Source organism: Phaethon aethereus (genome assembly GCF_964289735.1).
Source record: "Phaethon aethereus genome assembly, chromosome: 2".
Taxonomy (NCBI): Eukaryota; Metazoa; Chordata; class Aves; order Phaethontiformes; family Phaethontidae; genus Phaethon; species Phaethon aethereus.
The window spans coordinates 120,798,096-120,819,987 of NC_138582.1; the positions used below are offsets into that span (position 1 = coordinate 120,798,096).

At 39.9% G+C, this 21,892-nt stretch overlaps 1 protein-coding gene across 2 annotated transcripts in view; it reads left to right on the forward strand.

The window, feature by feature from the left end:
• Positions 1-479: 479 nt before the first annotated feature.
• The window catches only part of UBP1 (upstream binding protein 1), a gene marked incomplete at both ends in the record, with an annotated part of 38,937 nt that continues 17,524 nt past the window's right edge, over positions 480-21,892 (forward strand). For both annotated transcript variants that reach the window (XM_082014779.1, XM_082014780.1), the window contains 5 exons: positions 480-592; positions 11,085-11,236; positions 18,310-18,386; positions 20,998-21,103; positions 21,724-21,830. In XM_082014779.1, coding sequence (XP_081870905.1) covers positions 480-592; positions 11,085-11,236; positions 18,310-18,386; positions 20,998-21,103; positions 21,724-21,830 — 555 coding nt within the window. The remainder of the gene's footprint in view (positions 593-11,084; positions 11,237-18,309; positions 18,387-20,997; positions 21,104-21,723; positions 21,831-21,892) is intronic.

A 21,892-nucleotide genomic window follows, 5' to 3' on the forward strand; every position in this document is an offset into this window, starting at 1 on the left:
TGGCGGCGGGTACCCGCGCTGCTGCTGCCGCAGCCTTCCCCCCGTGAATGATGCGGCGGGAGGCGCCGCTGGGCTGGGTCGGAGCTCGGGCGGTGGCGGAAGCAGCGGCGGCCCTGGATAGCGTCCGGTCGGAGGCGGCAGGGAAGTGCACGGCGGAGGAGGAGGAGGCGGCGGCGGCCGCCCGGTCCCTAGCCCCCCGCGGCGGCCGGGCGAGTGCAGGATGCTGAGAGCGATCCCGCGCCCTGGTCTCGCCGCGGGGAAAGGGCCCCCCCGGGGCTGAACGCGGACTCCCTCCTTCCCCCCGCCCTGCAACGCGCTTCCCGCCCCCGTCCCTCCGTTCCACCACCCCCGCCTCCTTCAGCCCCTCGGTCTCCCGGCGCCGCCTCCCGGCGGAGCAGCGGCGGCGGTTGCGGGGCTGAGCGGCTCCTCCCCGTCCGGCTCCTCCCGCGGCGGCGCGGGAGCGCGGGGAGCGGTGGAAGATGGCGTGGGTGCTGAAGATGGATGAAGTGATCGAGTCTGGGCTGGTGCACGACTTCGACGCCAGCCTCTCCGGCATCGGGCAGGAGCTGGGAGCCGGTGCCTACAGCATGAGGTAACGCGACGGTGGCGGCGGGTTTGATCGGGCCGCTGGGCAGGGAGCGCGGGAAGGAGTGGCCCCCCAGCCCTTTTCATCTCCTCTTTATTTTTTGTAATCCCTTCGGCTCCCGGAGGCTGTTCCCGAGGAGCGAGCAAGTGGCGGAGGCCGGGTTGGTGTTTCTCGATATCTGCTGCCGCCGCTTCTTTCCCGGCACCCTGTGCCCCGCACGGTGTGAAGGGGCTGCCCCGGCGGGTCTCTCGCCCTGCCCTCCCCTTTGGCTGGCAGGTGGCCGTCTGAAAGGGCAGCTGCTGCTGCTGCTTGGGCTGGGACGCTTTTGCCCTATATGTGTAATCTCTACGGTAAAAATGACGTTTCTCTGTCCCTTGGCTACATAGTTGGACCGCGTGTTTGAAAAGGTGATCATCCTCTACTCGGCAAATATAATTCTGCTTTATAATAATAGATGTTTAATACTTTAAAAATGGTCTTTCTTGAGCAAGTAAACATTGTGGTAGTTAATAGGGTAGTAGGACAGTTGTACTTTAATCAGCTTGTTTATTCTTTTATGTTTCTGTGTAGTATGTGTCCTTGGTGAAGTTTTCCTTTTTTTTCCCCTCTCTTTTCCTGCCATGTAGCTCTTTCTTTTCTTAATCAGCTTGGCTGTTTCTTTATCTTTTGATTGTTTTCTAGGTTTTACAGTAAAAGCGTTTAAATAGTGTTTGGGTGTGCTTTTTCAAAGTTAAGATAAAACTCTACTTGTTTGAAATAAGTACACTTTATCTCAGTTACGGGCAGAACGTGTGGATTCCTGAGTGACTTACTGGCATGAACAAGGGAAATTGCTTTGGAGACACTGGGAGACATTTTAGTCTAAGGTTTTTGACGGGGTTAGTCAGTATTTTGAGAGGTTGGAGCAGTAAAACACTGGCATTTGATAGTTTTGGTGGCCTAGGCTGTATGAAAGATGTGTTCTTTCTCAGAGTTACCTGAAACTTAGAGGCCACCGCAAGTTTCAACTATTATGTATGTTTTAAGGCAGTACTTCCCAAGTGAAGTGTCGGAACTGCAGTAGCTTTGTTCAAAGTTACAAATAAAGGTCTCAGCGGGATAAAAATGAGGACCCTTTTGCTAGTATTTGGGATTGTGAGCTCAGCAGGTTTATGGTGGGATAAGTATTTGATAGGGTTTTTGTTTTGTGTGGGCTTGATTTTTCTTTTTTTTTTTTTTTTTTTAATTAAAAAGCATTTTGAGAACTTGCCAGTTCAGAGAACAGGAGGATTCAACTCTCTCTGTGAGAATACTCCTGATTTTATATTCAGCTCGTCTAGATTTTATTCCATTTCTGTCTTTGTCAAGCGAACGTTCATACCACAAAGTAGTGTGCCAGTTTTTGTGGGCAACTGTATGGCAGTTGCCTGGATGGCTTCTCAGCATTTGGTTTCTGGTTGTCTTTTCCTCATGTAAACACCAATGGATAATGCATGCACTTGTGTTCGAGAACCGTTCTTCCTTCTCTATCATGACCCAGTTCTTTCTAGGATTTGTTATGATTAGAAATCTTGAGTTTTGACTGGGATGGCTTTTTAAAGATTTCCCTTTCTTTTTGAAGACTTCATTTCTACTCCCAGTAACACACACAGTTTAGTTTCTTGAACCTTTAAGAATTTTAATCTTTACGGTTATTGTATAGATTGTTTTTTGTGCTCATATCATCCTTTTATGGTGGGCAGCAATCCTGAGTGGTTTTTTAGTTACGTATAGCTGCCTATTAGGATATTTTGAATTAACACAAAAGGAGCTGTAGCAGTTAAAAACAACTTTTAAAAAGTAATATTGCACAAGTGAATTTATACATTAGTCTTAAGTTTTGTTGCACACTTTTTGTTTGTGATGAGATGCAAGTATTTTTGCACACACTAATATTATTTGTAACTTCAATCTCTGAACACGTAGTTAAAGGGATCAATCACCTAATTGCAGTTTGCGTTTGCTGGATTCAGAGTGATTTCAGCAAGTATGTTACTTATCTTTTCTATTGCTTAGATTTCTACTTTAGGGAAATCATAGTCTGTTAAGCGATGTGAGAGGGGGAAACTGAGAGAAGTGGCGTCGCATGAAGAGTAAAGATACTGCTCTGTCAATGTTTTGTGTGCCAGTAGAAGCTAATTATTTGTCACTTCGTTACAAAAAAAGATGATAGGAGAGAAAGAAATATTGTCTAGAGGAGAATTGTCTAGAGAGCTCCTCAAGCTATATGCCCTGCATTTTCTTAGGAAGACCTGCGCATAACCCTTTTACCTATCAAGGTTGTATATAATGTAGTTGATGGTTCCTCGAGTTGATGATCTGTCAGTGCCCTGAAGTAGGATATATGGCATTACTGCTGTGTTTATTCTTATGAAGAAAACTGCTCATGTCAATTGACCAGTAACTATTTTTTTTTTTTTTAAAGGAAACAAGCTGGACAAAACTTCTTTGCGAATTCACATGGTTTTGGATAGTTCTCAAAATTTCCTTAAAATCTTGAAAGCCAGTTTTTCCGATTGCTGTTCTAACATCATCTCCTGCAATAAGAAACTGCCTATAAACACAAAATTAAATTGATAATAATTATTGTCAGATGTGACAATCCCTCATTGGAAACCTGTATAAAAACATGGTACCTTTAGTGATAGTGAGTTTTGAGTATTGCTGTTAACTTCAGTTGGTAATGACACCATTGTATAGATTTAAGACTCATCATGATTTCTTACAAAACCACATAATATCTATTGTAACACAGCAAGAATTGTGTAATTTCGGGACCATGGATCGTTTCTATGAACTGTTAAAAAATGGAGGCTATTTAATTGGAAAGATAAGTTTCAGGAGCTGCTTGCCATTTCTCTAGCAGAATTCCATTCTTCATGTAATGAATTATTTGATTAATGAATTGATTTAAGTTAAATGAGCATTAAAATAAGGACAGGTACCTTCATGACTGAATTTTAGGTGTAATTTGGAAGCTTAGTTTACGGATTTATTTAAATGCTTGCAATTCCAATGGTATTTGTAGTACTATAAATTGAAGCTTGTCATTGGGGAACTTGATGATTATTTCGGGAGTAGCTATTTTGGTACATTTTCTAGATTAAAGCCCGAAGTTTATTAAACTAAATTGAAAAAGATGACTCCTGTTTTGAAATGGGAAAGTCTATACAAAAGATTGTATTAAAATACATCCAGACAATCTTCCATTTTTGGAGAATCAAGTCAGTTTGACTCTGCTGCATCTCCCAAATGTTTGGAGTGTCTTTGGGTTCTGCCTTGGTTGAAAAGAACAGAAACCTACTGCAGTCAGTCTTGTTTCCTTACTGTGCTGTGGAGAACCTTGGATGGTGAGGGAACTTCGTGTATTAACACTCCTCCAAAGTTTAGGCTAAAATAACCATTAATGTGGTCTGTTAGGATTTGAGGGACCATTGGCTTAGAACTTCTAGCTTTGTTTTCAGGTGGAGAAGAGAGGGAGGGTGTTGTCTTCAAACAGCTTTTGGGTCCCTGACATCCTTGTTTTGGCTTCTGATGAACATGATAGGGTCATGGCAGTTACTGTCTTTATAGTTACTGTGCAAAACTAAAAAAAAACTGGAGTTATCTCATTCAGGCCCTGTTTTTCTTGTGGCTGCTGTTGCTTTCTGACAGACAAAATGACTGTTTGTGCTTCCCGTAATGCCTCCCACTCTTTTGAGACTCTGCTACTGGTTATGTTGGGTTTTTTTAAGGAGTACTTGCTTAAGGTATCATGAAATGTTTTCTTTTTTTTAAGATGTATACAGTATTTCTTGCAGAATACATTAAAAAAACTTCTGTTGCAGTGGCCTGTTCTATTTTTATGTTTTGCACTGTAGAAAAAATAATTTTCACGGACATCTACATTCTGTAAAATAAAATTTTATGTACTGATTAGAATTGGAGCTCGATTCGTTGTGCAGGCACACAAATATGTAAATACCTGTCAGGAAGTAGGTATTTGAGGAAAAACAAACCCCACAAACCTAAACCTCCTCACTTTGTTAGCATAGATGAAACATGTGAAAGATAAACCTCATGTTCTAGATCAGTGACACTGGTTTTGGTTTTGTTTTTTTTTTTTTCTTCTTCCCAGTTGAATGTGTGACTACGTTTCAAAAGGTCAAGGAAAACCAGTTTAATTCTTAAGGAAAAGACTCCTCAGGTTGCATAACTATTTTCTCTGTTCCCCTGTCACCTCTCACAGTGGCTGGGTGCACAGGATTGAGAGCAGGGCAGCAAGTTTACCCTCATTTACGCTTTATGTGTTACTCCCACTTAGGAGCAGTCTGTACTATGGCTGCGACAAATTATAGCAGCCTGACCTCCCCATGTTGGTGGAGTGGATGAAGAACCATGGATTTATAATTGCGAACAAATGCTATTCTTAGAGGTTTTCCTTGGGCTTCAAGAGCTTAGGAAGACACAGGTTTTGTGGTGGAATTTTTGTTCTTCATGTGATTGGTTGTGTTTTGCATTTCGTGCCAGACTCCCTGTAAGTTGAGGCCTTTAACCACCTGAGTTCCCGTATGATGGATTGTAGGATTCCCAGGAACAGCATTACTTTTGCACCTGTTTTCTTATTCACGTTGCACTTCTTGACAACTGCTTCCAGGGGTCTCATCTCACATCAGACTTGCTTTTGTGGCCACAGGGAAGGTGTTAGGAAGTATCAGCTCTCCCATTTCCTTACATTTTCCTATGACTTGTTCAGACCTCTTAACAGTGCAGAGCTTGGCTTTGAGATCATAACTCTAATTCAAACACTGCTTGAGAAACATTTTTCTCAAGATATTTGTCCTTGTAAACCATGCTTTAAAGTTTCAAAAGACCTGCATGTTGTGGATGCTTTAGTACTCACACCCGAAAGTATACAACCTAGAAGACAGATAAGGCAGATGATTGATGGAATGTCACTTCAAATTTTGATGACGTATTCAAAATATCATGATATAAGAGGGTTTTAAATTTGGAAGGAAGGTGATTTTGTGCCTGACAAACACTTTTCACAAGCATAGGAGAAGGATAACTTACATTTTTCTTGGTCTTTTTATACTGTGCTCATGTAGGCTACATAACATAGGGTAGCTTGTCACATGTGATCCATCCCACTGGATGCTTTGGTTCAAGTAATAACATGCACCTTGCTGCTTCTTCTAAGCCTTCCTACTTTTGTATGGTGAAGTTTCATTTATGCACTTCCTTAGCATAGCTAGCTAAGATTGGGTGTTGGAGATGTGTTTACTGCCTGCTTCTGGTGTGTGATGAAGACTGTTTCTGTTTTTTCTCCTCCTTCTGGGAAGAAAGAATGCTTTCAGTTGAATGCTTTAGATAACAAATTGTGACGGACTGAGATAAGACTTTTCTTACTGGAGCTAATAGTTTCAAAAATTTGGTCTCAGTTCCTTCCATCAGTGAACCTTGATAGATCTGCTTTTTCAAATTGTATCAAGAAGTCTAACAAGAGATGCTACTTCTCCTTCAAAACATTGCTATTCGTTTATCCCTCAGCTTGCTTGTAATAGTCCAAAGTTCACTTAGCTAAGACAAGTGAAGTCTTTTACTTCGCAACATGAAAAGTTATCAGCAGCAAAAAAAGAAGAGAATCATTCTCTTAAAGCTCTTTCCTCCTGTAACCTGAAATCATTTCAACAGTAGCTATTTTGGAAAACTTATTTTTCCTCCATCTGGACAACTCTGCCAGTGGGTGCTTCAGTCTAGGTGAGAGGTACTTTGCCATGTTAAATAATATCCTGAGCAAAGCTGGCAGTAAAAGTGCCTGTTGCTAATCTGCATTGGGCCAGCACAAATCAAATTTTGCCACATAAGTAGGGGAATGACTACAGGATGCTGAAGTATGCATAAACATGGAGGCTGCCAGTGATTTATGAGGGGGCAGATAATTTGCACTGCCAGGCCATGGGCTCATTGTAAATGCAGCAGTTGTATCTGGGGTCTGAGGAAGGAAAGCGAGAACTGAGAAGGCTGGCCTGCTCTCCTGCGTTTTTTTGTTGAGTCTTATAGTAGAATCAGTATAAAATTAGAGGTGGTAAAAAAGACTGTCATTTAGGATCTTCACGGTTTTTAGGAATGTGATCTACGTAATAGCGTATATTATATGCTAGTTTATCACTTACAGGATACTCCTCTTCAGTGTAAGTAAAGAGGACTATTAAAAGTACTACACTTCTGTTTCCTGTTGGTTTCCTACCCTGAATTGTGAATAAACCTGGCATCTTTTCTTCAGCTGTGCTATGTGAGCAATGAATTTTATTTTGTAGAAAATACTTGTCACTGTGAAATTTAGATGGTCCCTGTTTGAACTAATATAAGGATAAGCAACACGGGAGTTTGGCCTCAGAGAAACTGGGAGGAATGCTTTTTGTATTCTCATGTTTCTCAAAGCTGCATGTTTCTAATGATTTCCTAGGTAAATATAGATATTAGCAATTTCTTCCCTGATTCCTGTATCCCTGTTACTGCCAATCATGAGGAGGGAAATGGACTTAACTCATTATACCTGCCCTCAAGTTATGTTTGGTAGGATGGGGGTTTCTCTGCAGTAAGATTTTTATCACGTATTTTACCGCTTTGGTTGTGTAGCTGTGTTGGAGCTCTGCTATGAACTGATAGAAATCCCAATATAGCCCAGAAAAATATTCTGTAGAGAGGATGGGGAGGGAGCAGCTCATGTAGCAGAAATTCTTTATGCCAGTACTGCCAAGAAGACCTGTTGCGTTGCTGCAGTGTAGGCTCATGGGTATTGAATAGAACTGGTTCATCAGACACATCACTTACTTTTAAGAGGAATTAATAGTTGGTTCTAATCAGTTAACATTTCTTTATGAATAAAGTATTTCAAATTAAGATTTTAAAGTGTTAGTACACTTGAAAAACACAGTCACACAGTGACAAAAAAGTGTCAGTACACTTTAAAATCTTAATTTGAAATACTTTATTCATAGCTTATTGACTCTTCTTAATTGCCTGAAGCTTTTATCTGTTTTTAGATTTGAATGAGTGTATATTTAAATGTGAGAACACTGATATTTCATTCTTTATGAGTGAACAAATCAAAATGTTATTTAAATAGTATTTATTTAAAGATGGTCTAGGAAGGAGGTTTAAATTGCATTGGCTTCTGTTTTTCTTTGAAATGTACTAGTTCCCAGAAGACATTTTTGTAAGAAAAATGTGTTTTTATCTGGGAAAATAAATGAAGATTCTTACATTTTCTCATGCTGTTTGCTGGAGCATTTTTTTTTTTTTAATGGGGGCATTTAAGAATGCACATTATGCGCTCTTTACAACTAAATTGTAGGGTTGAGGAGCTGGATGTTGTCTTTTTTTTTCTTCCTTCCACAGTGGCAGTTAGTCATTACCACTTTGTAAGTATTAGCAAAAGAAGGTTTAAAGCTGGCTAAATTTGTCTTCCATTTGTATTTGTTGGCTTCCAATACATTGTCTGTTAATTTAACTAGTTCATTAACTGTGGCACACATTCTTTAGCCAGACCAGATGCATTTTTATCTTTAAATTGTGGGTGGAAAGTGAAGGCTTGAAAGATATTTTCCATAAATGCACAAAAGACTTCTCTTTTTAATCTTGTGTGTTATTAGAAAGCAAGTGAGAATTACAGGTTATTTATTTGGTGAGATACTTTGTATGCCGCCTTTGTTGTACTTCGACTCTTATGTGTGTATTTTAAACATTGTTATTGTTTTCATGTTCTTTCTGTTTTAAAGTTCCTCTTCATAAAAACACTTAACTAGTCTTTTATGTGCCCAAGTGTGTGAGGCGCATGGGTTCCTGGTGTAGAAGTCCTGTCTTGGGATGATGCTTCTCTCTGCTTGTCGCAGTGCTCCCTCTTGTGTTGGGCTGCCCTCTGCTCATGCTGCCCTTCTGGCTGACATCAAGGCATGAAGCATCTAGTTGTTTCTTCTGAGTCATCCTTACGTAGCAGTCAACTGATCTATGAAATTGTCCTGCCTCTGGATGTGATGCTCCTTTTGTCTGTATAAGTAAATAGTTTTAAGGGTGTCTGCTTCTCTTAAGTGGCTATTTCACACTGTCTTCCTTCGTAACTAGTTAAGGAATACAGACAGTCTCCTCTGGGCTCCAGTTTGGGGAACTGGCATCGGAAGTAGCGAAGGTAGAGTTCAGGAGGCATGTACTGCTTTTTTTGACAGTATCCTGCCTTGTTCTGCTTTCATGGCTATTTGTAGCATCTCCTGTGGTTTCTTCTTAGTGGAAAGGAAGCTCTATGGGTGTCTTTTTTTTTTTTGTCTTTTTAAAACTCTAGTTGTTATTTTTGGGAGAGACTGTAAAGTCTTTACAAGTTATAGACAAATTTCTTGGACTTTTTCACAGTTTGGAAGTATTGCAAGGGTGTGGCTGGAGAGCTGCCTAGTGGAAAAGGACCTGGGGGTGCTGGTTGACAGCCGGCTGAACATGAGCCAGTGGTCTGCTCAGGTAGCCAAGAAGGCCAACATCATCCTGGCCTGTATCAGAAATAGTGTGGCCAGCAGGAGTAGGGAAGTGACTGTGTCCCTGTACTTGGCACTGGTGAGGCCACACCTCGAATACTATGTTCAGTTTTGGGCCCCTCACTACAAGAAGGACATGCTTGGAGCGTGTCAAAAGAAGGGCAATGAAGCTGGTGAGGGGTCTGGAGAACAAGTCTTAGGAGGAGTGGCTGAGGGAACTGGGGTTGTTCAGTGTGGAGGAGGCTGAGGGGAGACCTTATTGCTCTCTACAACTACCTGAAAGGGGGCTGTGGCAAGGTGGGTGTTGGTCTCTTCTCCCAAGTAATTAGCGATAGAATGAGAGGAAATGGCCTCAAGTTGCGCCAAGGCAGGTTTAGACTAGATATTAGGAAAAACTTCTTTGCTGAGAGAGTGGTCAAACATTGGAACAGGCTGCCCAGGCAAGTGGTGGAGTCACCATTACTGAAAGTATTCAAAAAACGTGTGTATGTGGCACTTCGGGACATGGTTTAGTGGACATGGTGGTGTTGGGTTGGTGGTTGGACTTGATGATCTTAAAGGTCTTTTCCAACCTTAATGATTCTGTGATTCTGTAATTTTCTCTTTCAGTCAATATGGCTTTTTCCAGGTAGCCAGGGGGATGGAATGTGATGTGGCTGGCCTTTACTGTATCCTTTACTGTATGTGTCACATGCTCTGAAAGAGAAGTTGGGATGCCCCAGCTGCACTTCTTATGCCTGATACTTACATAGACGAAGTCTATAACATTCTGTGACACAAAAATGTTGGCTGTAATTTCACTTTTTAAATTTATTATTATATGGATACTTTTTGATTCTCCAGATACGAGCTGGAATTCAAGAGGAATTACAGAGTTCTCTTTATTTAAAGCAGGTTCTCACAGAAATGAGGAACATCAAGAAATAATTTTACTTAAAAAATTTTAGGGTACAATGATTTAATAATAGTGCAATACAGATAAGACATAATTCTTTTACAAAGTATATTAAATCTATGATTGTGATCAGTGCAAGAGAAATAAAAGATACATTTAGATTTAAAACTGAATCAACAGATGAGGTGATGTGAGAAATCTTCAGTTTAGAAACTAATTTTCAAAGAAAGTTTCGTGGATCTGCACATAAGAATTTCCTTATGAACAAAAATTCGGTGCTAGAACAACACTTTGAGCAGATGAAGGATACTGTATACAAGGAAAACAAATCTTGCTAATACAGAATATTTAACTCTGTAGGAAGCAGATGTGTTTGGTGGTAGGAGTGAAGTTGTTTCTCTTACTGCTGCCTGTGGACAGCATGGATTGCTCTTTACTCTTCAGAAACTTCGTAGTTCCAAAGTTTTCCTGGTACTCTTATGTCTATAAGTGAAGTGAATCTTGGCATATACTTTCTATAATTGACGTTTTGTGAATCTGCTGCTTAATATTTTTTTGTGCTATTCAGTGCACTAAAGCCTAAAACAGTTAAGATTGAAAAACCTACTATGTCAACAGAATTAATAGGTTAGATACAATGATACTAAATGGGGAAACAGATTTTCATGGTGTAACTAACTTACTTTGATTATATTCTTTTGAAGAAGAAAGTAAATGCATTGCTCACAGCTGCATATGTGTTAGGCAAACTTGCCTATGTTGACAGGTGAAAAGTTAAGAGTAAACTGAAGTTTTTCAGTGGAGACAAGAACTGAAGATTAGATTTTCAGAGGATCAGTACGACTGTATTTATTGTCTGCTTAGGTCCCAGAGCATTGTTTATGTATCCTAGACTAAAAATTTTGGTAGAAAATGTTTGGATACTGCTCACATTGGTTTCATTAATAAACTCAGAGTGATACAATTCAGTATATATTCCATGGTGGGGTTTTTTTAAGTCACAGATAATATTTTTTTCTTTAACTTCAGGCAAAACAGGGCCAACAGTCTCACAAAGTTATTTGTTTGTTCTTTTCAGTGATGTTTTGGCACTGCCTATTTTCAAACAGGAAGATTCCAACCTTCCACAAGAAAATGAGACCAAACATCCACCCTTCCAGTATGTTATGTGTGCTGCAACATCTCCAGCAGTAAAATTATATGATGAAACTCTTACATACTTGAATCAAGGTTGGTATACATATGTTGCAGGCATAACTGTAGTGAATGCAGCTTGTGGTGCAAGTCTAAAACTGGAATTGTGTTTCATGTTTTTATACATGTGTGTACATCCAAAATAAATGCATGTCAAAAATGAGGTTGGATACCTTACTAGTAGTCTTGTTTTGTCCAACTCTCAGACCCATAGCTGTAGTCTGTCATTACTTCCCCTTTAGGGTCTGTTTGATTTTTTTGGGGGCTTTTTTTCTGCTCTGTGTGTTACCCCTCTCCATCCCTCCTTCCCTAATAAAATCAAGCTGACAGAGCTTTTAGGAGACAAACTTCAGGTAGTAATATCTTAAAATACCAGACTATTTTTGCATTCCTGTTTAAACTTGATTGATAATAGCACATTAATTGGATGGTATTTGCGTAAGGTACACACAAACACCCCCAAAAATCCTTAATAAATGTTAGAATATCAATCCTTAAACAAAAAGCGTTGCACAACAGAGGCCACTAATAGCTGTCAAATTAGCTTTATAACTGCCTGGAACAGTATTATGTTTGAAACATAAACATAAGCTCAGCTACCTTCCTAGTTACCTTTGGAGTCTGTGTGTATTTCACTACTGGCTGTCTACATTTATCAGAAATTAACTAAAAAATACTTCATGTGAGTCTTGCTGGTTTTTCCTTGTAGCCTGTGGTTGATGTGCATGAAAATTCAGTTTTCCCTTCTACAGAGGGCACTGATTGCTGGGTAAAATAATCTGAGTGTAGTCATTGTCATGTGATAAAACCTCCCTCATGTCTGGAAATGACATTGGTGTCCCAAGTTTAGTCAGCTAGCATTCTGAACTCAAGTAAAACCATATATCGTTTGTTTTGGACCATACAATGACTTCGTACATTACCACTCTCTCCCTCCCTCCCCTCCAGCTCTAACACTGTAGGATCACCATTCCTAGATTTAGTTTTCCTTTTTCTTTTCTTTCTGGACTTCAATCCAAAATCTCTCAATAGACAGCACTGTAAGTAGAAGACACAGTCCCGCAGCGTAGTTTATATGAAAAATAAAAACAAGTAAAAAAAAATGAAGTTCACCATTTCTTTTTCCATATCCTAACATGTTTTGGTACAATTAACCTTTTGGCTTGTGTGCTTCTCTGAGCAGTGTATTACTTTAGTGTGCAGTTAAGAGGACACGGGTTAAAATATGTATTGGTGTGTTTTCTTTGGTCTTTGTAAGCTATTTAACTTTTTAATTGCTTTACTAGGTTACAGAATTTTAATATTTTGTATGTATATTTTCTTGATAGCATATCCTTTTTGCTCAAGTAGAAATGCTTCTAGTAGTGTGAGTTCTGGTGATGCATTTCATGCCTGGAAATGTTTAACTGTGTACTGGGGCCTTAAAATCTGTGAGAGCAGATTGTCTCTAATTTGATACTGACATGATGGCAAAGCATCATTTTCAGCCTTCCATGTGGATAAAGTTGCTAAGTGTTTCATCTTGCAGTATCCAGTGTGTCTAACTATGCTTTAAACATTACTTGGCTCTTCTACTAATGAGAATAATGGAAGTTCTTTAGGTGATTTGTTGTTTCTTACAAACATGTGATCACGTAGTTCAGCCATTTGCTCAGTCAGGTTTACTTTATTTTTTTACTACTTTCTGTACCTTGAGTGCTCTCGGCAGGAGAAAACAGTACAACTGCAGCAGTATGCTCAACCTCCAAAATGCTTTGCAAAGTTTAAAAAACTTTGAAGTTTTATAAACTTTAAACTCTGTAGTAATATACTTTGTTTTTGTCAGTGCCAGGATCCAGCCTCCCTGACCAAACATGAAGCTTGAAGGTCAGCTCAATGTGCTGGGGAACCAGCACAAGATGGCAAGCTGAAGAAGGCATTTGCTATCTCTCCTCTGAGAATAGCTTGCCATTTAAGTGGCAGTGACTGAAGTGATTGTAATTGTTTCATCTTTCCTTGAAAATACCTTGTAATATAAAGATTTCTTTTGCAAACAAGTTTTGCTGTTACTCTGTGTCTAGCTTTTCCTGATGTTGAAAAATGAAGGCATTGGTATACCCTTTTTCTAAATAAATATGGAAGAAAACCATTGGTCAGCTTGCCTTCTGTGTTAATACTCAGACAGAAGGACAATACATTTGCTGCCTATGTTAAGACTTTTTCATAGAATGGTATAATAATTTGAGTTGGAAGGGACCTTTAAAGGTCATCTGGTCCAACCTCTCTGCAATGAGCAGGGACATCTTCAACTAGATCATGTTGCTCAGAACCCTGTCCAACCTGACCTTGAGTGTTTCCAGGGATGGGGCATCTACAGTTAAAATTCTCTATTAGCTGTTAGTACAAACCATATATATATAAAAAATATATATATATCTTGGGATGGTTTTGAGAGATGACATCTTTCATACTGAAGCCAGATTAAAAGAAGGTTCAAAATAGTTCATGTCATTTGCGTTGTAGTTTGCAACTGATAGATATGTTTGTATAATGAGATGGATTAAGTCCTCTAGAAAAAGAGGAATTTTAATTCCGGACATTTCAGTTATCTGGTTTCTAGTTGACCCCCATTATCAGGCAGTGTCATGCCTTAAATAGAGGATTGTGAGCAGAGAGTACCGTAGAGAGCTAATACCCTCTTTAATTTCATCAGTAGTTGTCTTCATTTACCAGATTGGGAATGTAGAAGCAACAGGAACGTTTGCCCTGTCTGTTAAGCTATGGTGGCATTTCCTAAGGCACTACTTAAGCAAGCCCTGACTTTACCCTCTGTCAGTAAGTATTTTAATTGGAACAGCTAAGATCGTCATTCAGAGTTCAAGGAGTGTCTGCATGATGCTCTTAGTTACATGATTAGTTTTAGGTAGTTCTGCAAGGAGCAGGGAGTTGGACTCGATTCTTATGGGTCCCTTCCAACTTGAGATATTTTGTGATTCTATGAGCTAATGGAATCTTTAAAGTGATAGGTTTTCAGCTGAAGCTGATTCTAGAAGTTCAAATCTTGGAGTGATGATGGTTGGTTGCTCGGGGTTTTGCAGGGTTCTTATTAACTAAAAATCTGCTAAATTAGTCTACTGAAAATGTATATCAGAGTTGTAGGACAATGTGTTGAGTTGGCTGCTGTTCAGCTAGATGTAGATCAAATAGCAAAAAGTGGTGTGGAAGAGAATTGCTTTTAAAGGGGAAGCATTCGTTAGGTTCTTTTACACAGTGCAGCTAGGCTTGTTGTTCTGTGAATGCAAAGAACTGCTTGGGAGAGGTAGGATCCACCTCCGTAAGGGTGGCAAAAGTACCTTTGCCAGCAGGATGGCTGACCTGCTGAGAAGGTCTTTGAAGCAGGAACGACAGGGGAGAGAGAGAGTTACCAGCAGCACTGTGAGGGAATGATGGACAGGTTGATGAGCAAAGGGCCTGGAGTGATATGCCTGGAAGGGAACTCAATCAGTAAAAGGGGTCTTAACCTGGGTCACCTCCAGCATTTGGGTGTAAGCAAGGAAGTACCTATAAAGCACCAACATGGGGAAACCCCAGAACCCCTGCTGTGAAATTGGCATGATGCGGTCCCTCTCCGAAGTGCAGTAAACATGAAGAATTTGACCTCTGTGTGCAGGTGCAGGGCTATGATTTTGTTGGATTCATGGAGATGTGATGGGATGGCTTGCGTAAGTGGAATGTTGCAATGGAGGGATACTGGCTCTTTAGGGAAAGGCAGGATGAGAAGATAAAGAAGGGGGAATTGCCCTTTATGTGGGAGAAAGCTGGAATGCCTGGAGCTCTTCCTAGGGATGGGTGATGAGCCAGCTGAGAGCTTATGGGTAGGGATTAAAGAGCAGAACAATATCGGTGACATTGTAGTGGGTGTCTGCTATAGGCCACCTGATCAGGAGGAACAAGTAGATGAGGCCTACAAAGAGTTAGAAGTAGCCTTTCATAGACCATGGTCCGCATAGGAGGACTTCAACCACCCTGATGTCTGCTGGAGAGACAACATAGCAGGGCATGAGCAATCCAGGAGGTTCTTGGAGAGTGTTGATGACATCTTCCTGACCCAAGTGATAGAGGAGCCAATGAGGAGAGGTGCTCTGCTATACCTCATGCAACAAGGAAGGGCTCATTGGGAATGTGAATGTCAAAGGCAGCCTTGGCTGCCATGACCATGAGATGGTGGAGTTCAGGATCCTGAGAGGAGGAGGCAGAGCAGAAAGCAAGATCACATCACTGGACTTCAGGAGAGCAGACTCTGGCCTCTTCAGTGATCTTCTTGGTAGGGTCCCATGGGATAAGGCCCTGGAGGGAAGAGGGTCCCAAGAAAGCTGCTTAATATTCCAGGATTGCCTCCTCCAACCTCAAGAGCAGTGGATCCCAGCGAGCAGGAAGTCAGGCAAAAAGGCCTGCATGTATGAGCAAGGAGCTCCTGGCAAAACTCAAACACAAAAAGTAGGCATACAGAAGGTGGAAGCAGGGGCAGGTAACCTGGGAGGAATACAGAGACACTGTCCAAGCATGCAGGGGTACAGTCAGGATAGCTAAAGCTGGGCTTCTATAAGTACGTAAGTGGCAAAAGGAAGACTATGGAAAATGTGCCCCACCCCCCCGCCCTGCTGAAGGGGGTAGGGGCCCTGGTGACACGACATGGAAAAGGCTGAGGTACTGAATGCCTTCTTTGCCTCAATCTTGACTAGCAACACAGGCCTTCAGGAATCCCAGGCCCTAGAGCTCAGGGGGAAAGTCTGGAGCAAGGAATATGTACTCTTGGTGGAAGAGGAAGCAGGTCAGGGAATACCTAAGCAAACTGGCCGTACAGAAATCCATGGGCCCTGATGGGATGCATCCATGAGTGCTGAGGGAGCTGGTGGATGTCATTGTGAGGCCACTTTTGATAGTCATTGAATGATGATCACAGTGGCTAGGAGAGGTGCTTGAGGACTGGAGGAAAGCAAACATTGCTCTGATCTTCAAAAAGGAGGACCCAGGGAACCGCAGGTTGGTCAGCCTCATCTCCATCCCTGGGAAGATGATGGAGTAACTAATCCTGGGAAACATTTCCAGGCATATAAAGGACAAGAAGGTAGGTCATCATGAGTAGTCAGCATGGCGGGGTCATGCTTGACCAACTTGGTAAACTTCTGTGATGAAATGGCTGGCTTGGAGAGCAGCGGATGTTGTGTACAAGTCATTGTCCTCCGTAAGGCTTTTGCTTTTTTCTCCTGTAAGATCCTTATAGAAAAGCTAATGAAGTATGGGCTGGCTGAACGTTCCTGAGATACTCAGAAGCAGCCTGGACTTGGTCCTGGGCGACTGGCTGTAGGTGGCTCTGCTTGAGCGGGGGGTTGGACAGGATGACCTCCAGAGGTCCCTTTAATCTCAACCATTATGTGATTCTGTGATATTTGTGAAAGTGAGTACTACAGTTCCAGTGGTAAGCAGTGGGCAATTCAAGTTCCTTGTACCTTGTGTTGCCTTGCTCCTGTGGCTGCTCTCCAGGAGACAACAGAAAAAGTAGCATGTATGGCGCTCATATAGAGATGACTACAATCAATGCTGTGGTGCTTTTTACGCTTTCGGAGTAGCTACCTGTCCAAAATTCCAGAATGAAACTTATCTGTCCCTTTGTTTTGAAAACTCGCCATGCTATTTTTGCATTTTTGAGCCTGGCACTCCTTGATTTTTACTTTCATCAAGTCTTCAGTCTTAGTATTATTTTATACCAATAAAAGGTTAGCAATACTTGTTGAGCAAGCAGTCAAAATGGTTTATTCTCCCCCCTCCCACTTTTCAAAATAATGGTGAAAGAGAACAGAGAAATACTTGCAAAAGTTTTATTAATAGTGCTAGATTTAAAAAAAACCCTGATGCTGTCTATAAATGCAGATGGACTTACATATGTTTTATCTCCATGGGAGCAAAGTAACACTGGTAATTGAGGAAATCTGATTAACAGGAAGAAAAAATCCCTCCTGTTAAATATAGGAGGAGAAATGATCTGTGCTTTACTCAGCTGCAATAGGTACATTTAATTTTTATATAAATTTATGTCACCGATGATCAACTGCTGCTGGGGTAAAGAAAGCCTGTACATGTGTAGAATATATACATAAATGTGCTAATTGTATTACAGAAAAAAAAATGCCAAACAGTCCATAGTTGGGGGTAACATCAGTCTATGAAGCAGTGAAAGGAGTTGAAGAAATCATTTTCTTATTCACAGGGTTATGACAGCTGAACCTTTACCTTGTAGGGCAAGCCAATAAATGCCTTTTAAATGTAGTAAACACTAGAGTGTAAAGGTAGTTTGGCGGGTGATGTAGAAGGTAATGAATTTACTGTACTTGATCTTAGTGAACATCTTGAAATTTATTTTGTCCTATATTTTAATAATCTATTTTGTCTTACCTTTTAAAAAAATCATTTTTGCAAATGAATATGTGATGCTCACCTTAGAAGAAAAAAATCCCTATAGTTCAAAGAAATGATGTCTAGCTTTCTCTTTTTGAAGCGTAACAGTTCGTCAGATTCACTGGAAAGATAGGTTCGCTCACACCTCTTTGAAATAGCCAGTAAGTAGCTCTTTTAAAAGCTTGTTTCTGAAATCAGACAAAGCCTACAAATCATACAAAGGTAACAGGTACATAGGCAAAATTGAACATGGGAGAATAGTATGTATTTTGTTTGAAGAGTATAAAAACTCTTTGCAGGATTTTGTTTCAGAAGACCAGTCTGTGGTTCTCAGTATGTTGTTGCCTTTCATCAGTTTCAAAAATAAAGAAATTCAGCTTTGAAGGTGAGTTTTTCTTCAGAAAAAAATAGAGAAACAAGTACTTACATTGCATGTAAAATGAAATACTTAAACTTTGAAAATATCTGGAGTTTTCAAGTGACGAAAAAGTTTCACTTTGTTGTGCTAATTCCCCCACTGTGAAGTGAACCTTGTTACAAAAATCTCTTAAACAGAAGTTTCAGGTACTGGTATTCTTGTGTACTGTGAACCAAAAGCTAATTCAGGTGCATTAAACACAAAATAGCTTTGTGCTCCAACTCTTCTACTGATACAGACTTTTTTCTCTTTAAAGGTCAGTCCTATGAAATACGGATGCTAGATAATCGGAAAGCTGGAGACATACCAGAGATCAATGGAAAACTGGTGAAGGTGAATTGAAGCTCTCTAGATAGCGTAACTAACAAACCTGTGCTGCTTGCATATGAAAAGAGTAGTTCTTGACCTTTTGTTGTGCTCCGATTCACGGAGGGAAGTGGACCAGCTGATCTGACCGATAAAGAAAATAGGCACAGTGGAACCTAGTGCCTAGTTTTGTTTCAGGTTTACTACAAATTAATGTAATTAATGCATGTATGCATTTCCCCATTTATGAATCGGTTCATTTCATGTAACTAGATAGCTAAAGGTGAGCTAATCACTTCATATACCCTTTATGAGGTCTGCAAGTCTGATCTGTTTTAAGATGAGATGAATCTCCACTAAATGTGCCCATGCCTTTCTGCTGAGTAAAAGGAAGCTGATCTCAAATTTAGGTATCTAAAGTTAGGTGAGAGAAGTCTGATCTAGAGACTGTACAGTTTGTGGATTTTTTTTTTTTTCTGCTGTCACTAGATACTTGTTCAGAATGAGTGTGGACCAGTGATATTTTTTAAAAAAGAAGTATGACTATGAATACACAGTGCATAGAGTACTTGTGTGTACTGAAGACCAAGTTATTTTATGCAACGCTAAGATACCTAATTGTCTGTAGATTTGTATCCGTCATCTTCTAAGCCATTTCATTGTCTATTTCAAGTGATTAGGAGATGTGGAAGGAAGCTAGAGGATCATTTAGAAAGAGGTGGAGGTATTATGAGCATGTTTCTTAATAGGTGTTATGGAAGACACATGGAGCCAACATGTGGTTTTTGCAACAGTGGGATGTTCCAAGATGTATCTGTAGGAAAATAGATCTCTTAATTTTGCTGCTCACTGAGCAGTTTGTTCCACAGCTGAGCTCCTTTTCCTAATTCCAAATTTGTCTCATGCTCTAAAGTTAGCAGAAGGTACCGTGGATCTGAGATATTGCATGAAGTATAAGGCAGACTGAAAAATGTCCAAATCATGGTACAGATTATTAAAAGAACTGGTGAAGGGGAGGGGTTTGGATTTTTTTTATACACATCTAATAATTTCATCAAATTGTTTGAAAAACCTTATTCAGATATGGGGAAAGAAGGGGAAAACCTCAATTAAAGTCACTTTGACAGTAGTACTGATAAGTACACCAGAACAGTGTGCCTGTGGGAGGCTGAGTCTTTCTCTGTCAACTTTGGGCTATATAATTTGTGGACTTTGGCTGGCTTGTGTAGTCCTAATGACTTTATCTTATTTGTGGGATGCTTGTTCAGAGATAAGTTCAGGAAGTGTTAAGCACAAAGCATAAAACTGGGATTTGTGTGTTCTGCAATTAAATCTTTTACAACCTGGTATATTGACTTTCTGTAATAAGCATGTTGAGTATTTCATCACCTATGGTGCTCTTTCCTTGTAGCTTTGGGGAATCTCCCTGCTGTAATTTTATAGGTTTGTATATTGGTGATGAGCCATTTGGTAAGTAGAATAGGACAAAGCAGTGTAAAAGTTTAAAAAAGTAAATTTTATCATAGCAAGATATTGTAATGCCACATCACCAAACTTTCCATTTTGGACACTTAAATACTGGAATGCCAGTACTTTAACAAAGAAGGTATTTCATGTTGGTGAAGGTGACTGCAGATATTTCCAAGTTCCAGACTTGCCAGTTTGCAGTGAAAAAGGAACGGTATGTTTGTGTGTGTACCTCTGTGCGTGTATGCACACACGCACATGTGCTTTCTGTTATCTTTGAGATAAAACCAAGGAAATGCAATGTATCTTGAAGAGGCACTTCATTTAAAAGTTTTTGGACACTTTATCCACTTGTAATACAACTAAGACTGTAGACTAATGGAAAAAAATGAAGCAAATTTGTCTACGTTTTGTTTGTTCCATAGCAATTTGTGTGTACAGTATTTTTTCCCGCCTCTGTATAACAATTTGCTTTGTATGTGCATTCATACAGCAGAATAGAAACACTTCTTTAATATGACTAAACTCACAGTTGTAGGAGAACTGGTCACAAAAATAGGTATTGTTGCATAACTGCATGTAGCTGAATGAAGTTAATCATATCATAGTACTTTTAGATTAAAATTTTAGCTAGAATGGTTGGAATACTTTGGAAGTTGTTTATTACTTCCTTTAATTAAAATAATATATGAGTTTAAAATATGCTTATAAATACTAGGATGGGATTTTTCTGTTTTATTTTTTAAAAGTTTCTACAAAAGTCCACAGAATTCCTAGTGAAAAAAATGGTCAAACTATGTTCACCGCTTTTCAGAATAAATGCAGTCTTTTGTGTTTGTTTTCTAAAATAAGTTGGTATTGCCTGCACAGTGTTGATACTGCCAGTGTTCCTCAGTTCACTGCATGTAATTCATAGTGACCTTGAGAATATGCAAGCAGATGTAATTCTCTTTTGCATTTTTACCACATTTTCAAATATTTCCTGCTGCTCAGTTCTGTTTCTATGTTCTGGAATATTTTGGGATACTGCTGGTTGTGAAATTTTTTGCTGTAAATACGTATTTATCGGCACTGTGGCTATTTTGGAATGTTCTAATGATTTATCTTCAGGCTGTTTCTAAACATATAGTAACTTTGTGGCTCATCACATGCTTGTTTTCTTCCTTGATAGAGTATTATAAGAGTTGTGTTCCATGACAGAAGGTTGCAATATACAGAGCACCAGCAACTAGAAGGTTGGAAGTGGAACCGCCCTGGGGACAGACTTCTTGACTTAGGTATAATTGTTTCTATCTGTTGCCACTGTATGAAATTCAATTTCCAAATTTAAATCAATCATGGTCACATTTATGCTAGGGCTGGTGAAAAAACACAGACCAGTTTTCTGTGTGCTGCTTTGTCATAGTGTGTATTTTGAATATAAATTTTCTTACCACTTTCACATTCCTTTAAAACCTCTAAGTGCTACAGAAGTGAGATGGCAACTCTGCAACCTTACATATTTAGTAATCTTTCTGATTTTCATTACTCAATGTTACAGTAATTAGGAGAACACCAACAAAAGTAACTTTCTCTAGTAGATTGTGGAAGTGGCACCAACATGGTTTCTTTACTTTGCGTGACTTTATATAATTTTCGTTGCATAAGTTGTGGGTGGGTGGTGGGGCCTGGGGGAGGAGGGGAATCAAAAAACACCCCCAAACCCTAGGCACTTTGTATTTGGAGTCTACCAAGTTTCTTCAGATCAGTCCTGAGAAACTGTTTATGGGCAAGCCACCAAAGCCCACCTTTTTTCACTTACCTGTGTTTGCTGATGGTAACCTTATATTAAAATCTACTTCTAGTGTTTTCTTGGAATTTGATTCTTTTAAAATATATACTGCTTATTTTAATGTAGATATTCCAATGTCTGTTGGAGTCATTGATATCAAGACAAATCCAAGCCAGCTCAATGCAGTTGAATTTTTGTGGGATCCAACAAAATGTACATCTGCTTTTATTCAGGTTTGACACTTTACTTGACTGGATGTTTGTGTTTGGTGCCTTTCAGGTCACAAACATATCTG